The 3,656-nt window shown below is 45.6% G+C and overlaps 1 protein-coding gene across 1 annotated transcript; it reads right to left on the bottom strand.

The window, feature by feature from the left end:
* Window positions 1–1,246: 1,246 nt before the first annotated feature.
* On the bottom strand, window positions 1,247–2,149 carry LOC111374320. The gene is made up of 4 exons (XM_022996976.1): window positions 1,911–2,149; window positions 1,754–1,817; window positions 1,530–1,711; window positions 1,247–1,487 (listed from the first exon to the last, which is right to left on the bottom strand). Exons 1-4 carry the CDS (start codon window positions 2,147–2,149, stop codon window positions 1,247–1,249), a joined length of 726 nt encoding a protein of 241 aa, XP_022852744.1.
* Between the last annotated feature and the right edge of the window lie 1,507 nt (window positions 2,150–3,656).

The raw sequence follows: 3,656 nt of genomic DNA on the forward strand, positions 1-3,656 counted from the left end.
CCAAGAAAACCCTAGGAGGCGTCTTGCAGTGTCTTAAATATAAAAGAAAAGATAACCTACTGGGCCAGCAGTTCCAAAATGGGTTGGGCTACAAAATGGAAATAACAAATGATGAAAATAAATAACACAAAAACTTAAAATGCTGTTTTGACACACTAAACGACTTCAAATGCCCAAAAACCGTCGTACGTCAAGACAAAGCAGTGAGTTCAATTCGAAACGCTCGCTACCTTTCTAAAATGGGGTTATGGGCCCAAAACGGACACCAAACGCAAAAGTTACATTAATTTCTTTGAAAGCCGACCATCCAACCGTTCTATGTATGCCAATGCCTGTTCCTCTACATAAACCTCATCATTCTCCCCGGGATCAATGGGATTCACCCTCAAATCAGAATCGGTAGTACTATCTCCCACGTTGTCTCCATGGTATGGCAAAAGATGCTTTACATTAAACATATCAGAAGTCCGTATATGGGAAGGAAGTCGAAGGCGATAGGCGTTGGGGTTGATCTTCTCCACAATTTCCACTGGACCAATGGTACGAGGTGATAACTTCGAATGCTCATGAGATGGCACTCGATCCTTAGTCAGTATTGCCCAAACATAATCCCCAATGTCAAACTCAACAGGACATTGATGCCGATCAGTCGCCTCTTTATACTTACGGTTGGACTCTAGCAGATTAGCTCGTGTTTCCTCGTGAACTTGTTGCAAACTACGAACAAAGTCAACAGCTGTCCCATGCAGCCGAGTCTTAGAGGGCAGAGTCAATAAATCAACAGGGCTAGGGCAGAATACTATACACAACCTGGAACGGACTGAAATCGGTGCTTCTATTTCTAGCATGATTATACGCAAACTCTGCCTGGCTAAGCCGCTGATCCCATGAGCGTAGATTATCCCCAACCAAGCACCGCAACAAGTCACCCAAAGAAGGATTAACTACCTCTGTTTGCCCATCAGTTTGAGGGTGATAAGCACTACTAAAATTGAGCGACGTGTTAACTGACTTCCATAAACTCCGCCAAAAGTGACCGATGAACCTCGTGTCTCTGTTAGACACGATGGAAGTGTGCAACCCATGCAACCGATAAATCTCTCTGAAAAATAGCTGAGAAACCTTGACAGCATCAGTGGTGCGCTTGCAGGGAATGAAGTGCACCATTTTAGAAAAACGATCTACCACCACAAAGATGGAATCATTATCACGTTGTGTGCTCGGTAAACCCAGGACAAAATCCATGCTAAACCCAGGACAAAATCCATGCTAATATCAGTCCACGGAGCTGCACTGGTAAGGGTCGATAAAGACCAGCATTTTGTGGCTTTCCCCTTTGCCACGTGGTACACCCTGCATCGTGAGACAAACTTCTCCACTTCACGACGCATAGTAGGCTAGAAAATGAAGCGCTAATCAAAGCCAAAGTACGATCTCGCCCAACATGACCTTCACCATGGAACTCCTCAATCAATTTCAGACGAAGGCTGCAATTTGGTATACACAATTGAACACCTCTAAACACATACCAATCCTCTAACAGAAAAGAGGAATGGGGTCCCTGCAGTAAACTATGATAGATGGGGCCAAAATAAGGGTCATCAGCATAAAGAGAGACAAAGGTCTCAAACCCGGTGACTGCTACCTGTAGCCGCGCTAATAACCCATGCCACCGACTGAGCGCATCTGCCACATGATTAGAAGAACCAGCCTAATGTTTAATGACAAAATTGAACTAATGCAAAAAGGCAACCCATGATGCATGACGGGCAGATACAGACTCCTGGTTTAACAAATGCTTGAGGGCTTCATGATCACTGTATAAGACAAATTATCGTTGAAATAGATAATGTCGCCAATGGCGAATGGCCTGAACAACAGCATAAAGCTCTGCGTCGTAAGTGCTATACCTCCCACGAGCCCCTGCCAACTTCTGACTGAAATAAGCTATTGGTTTTCCTTCCTGACTGAGGACAGCTCCGATACCCAATTTAGAGGCATCATAATGTAATGCAAAAGGTTTTGTGAAATCAGGCAACGCAAGTATCGGGGCTGAAGTCGGACGCTCCTTAATGATCAAAAACGCTTTCTCAGCCTCGGGTGTCCACTGAAACTTACTCTCCTTCATGCAATCATTAATGGGAGACATGATGGTGCTAAAGTGCTTAATAAATTGTCGATAAAACGACGCTAAATCGTGGAAACTCCGTACATCAGAAACTGACTGTGGACGCGGCCACTACCGGATCGCATCAACCTTAGCTGCATCCACCGTTACCCTACTGGCTGGCACAACATACCCCAAAAACAAAACACTATCGGTATAGAACACGCACTTCTTAGTGGCTGCAAAGAACTTCTTCTTGCGTAAAACAGTAAGGACTTCCCTTAGATGCACACCATAAGACTCCTCCGACCTACTGTACACCAATATGTCATCGAAGTATACAACAACGCACTTACCAATAAACGGTCGAAGTGCTTGGTTCATTACCCGCATGAACGTGCTTGGTGCATTGGATAGTCCAAACGGCATAACTAGCCACTTAAATAATCCCTCCCGTGTCTTAAATGATGTCTTCCACTCATCACCAGGATGGACTCTTATCTGATGGTAACCACTTTTCAAGTCCAGTTTGGTAAACATAGTTGCGCCGGCCAACTGATCAGGCAAGTCATCTAGCCTCGGTATCGAAAAGCGATAACGAACTGTTATTTTGTTGATGGCCCTGCTATCTATACACATCCAATAACTCCCATCTTTTTTTGGCACTAGGATTGCGGGGACTGCACATGGGCTGAGGCTCTCTCTGATGTACCCCTTCTGCACCAACTCCTCTACTTGTCCCTCAACTCCTCATGTTCCACTGGGCTCATTCGATAATGTGGCCGATTAGGCAATGACGCGCCCGGTACCAAATCAATGTGATGTTGCATATTCCGCAAAGGTGAAAGACCCTGTGGAAGGTCATCCGGAAACACATCATGAAACTCAGACACCAAGGCGGCAGCTTTGGGGTGAAGACCCGTCCCCTCGGCTGCCATAGGAACTGTCGACACTCCTGTCGCCTCAGTTCCCACTAACAATAGTACAACACCTTCTGCCAGCATCTCACGCACAAACAAAGATCCAGAAAGTAGATTACTACTGTCCCCTGCCGAAGACAGACACTGCTTATCTTTGGAGGATAGTAGTACAATCTTTTTACCCGAAAAGGTGAATGTATATGCATTTCGACGCCCTTCATGGCACACATCCCTATCAAACTGCCATGGACGACCCAACAACAAATGACACGCATCCATCGGCACCACATCACACCAAACACTATCACGATACACATTGCTAATAGAAAAAGATATCAACACACGGCTAGTAACACGAATTTCATTACCTCGTCTCAACCATGCTAGGCTATAGGGAGCAGGATGAGGTTCGGTGCTTAACTGGAGCTTCTGCACGGCCGCTTCAGATATCACATTTTTGCAACTGCCCGAATCAATGATGAACCTACACACTTTTCCTCCAATTGTACACGTAGACAGAAAGATATTGTTTCGCTGTAGGTCCTCAGACGACCCCTTAGGCTTAAGGCACGCCCGTCGGACCACCAAAAGAGGCCCCGTGTCACCTATATGCACAATTTCAGCCTCTT

This window comes from Olea europaea, unplaced genomic scaffold (genome assembly GCF_002742605.1).
Source record: "Olea europaea var. sylvestris unplaced genomic scaffold, O_europaea_v1 scaffold1238, whole genome shotgun sequence".
Taxonomy (NCBI): domain Eukaryota; kingdom Viridiplantae; phylum Streptophyta; class Magnoliopsida; order Lamiales; family Oleaceae; genus Olea; species Olea europaea.

What these genes read in the sequence shown, in the direction of transcription:
- LOC111374320 (XM_022996976.1), bottom strand. Translation starts at nt 2,149, where the DNA reads ATGTCTCCCATTAATGATTGCATGAAGGAGAGTAAGTTTCAGTGGACA. An exon ending in TTGGCAGGGGCTCGTGGGAG is followed by an intron (nt 1,818 to 1,910) that starts GTATAGCACTTA and finishes TGTCTTATACAG; the next exon opens with TGATCATGAAGCCCTCAAGC. An exon ending in TCTTTTCTGTTAGAGGATTG is followed by an intron (nt 1,488 to 1,529) that starts GTATGTGTTTAG and finishes ACCAAATTGCAG; the next exon opens with CCTTCGTCTGAAATTGATTG.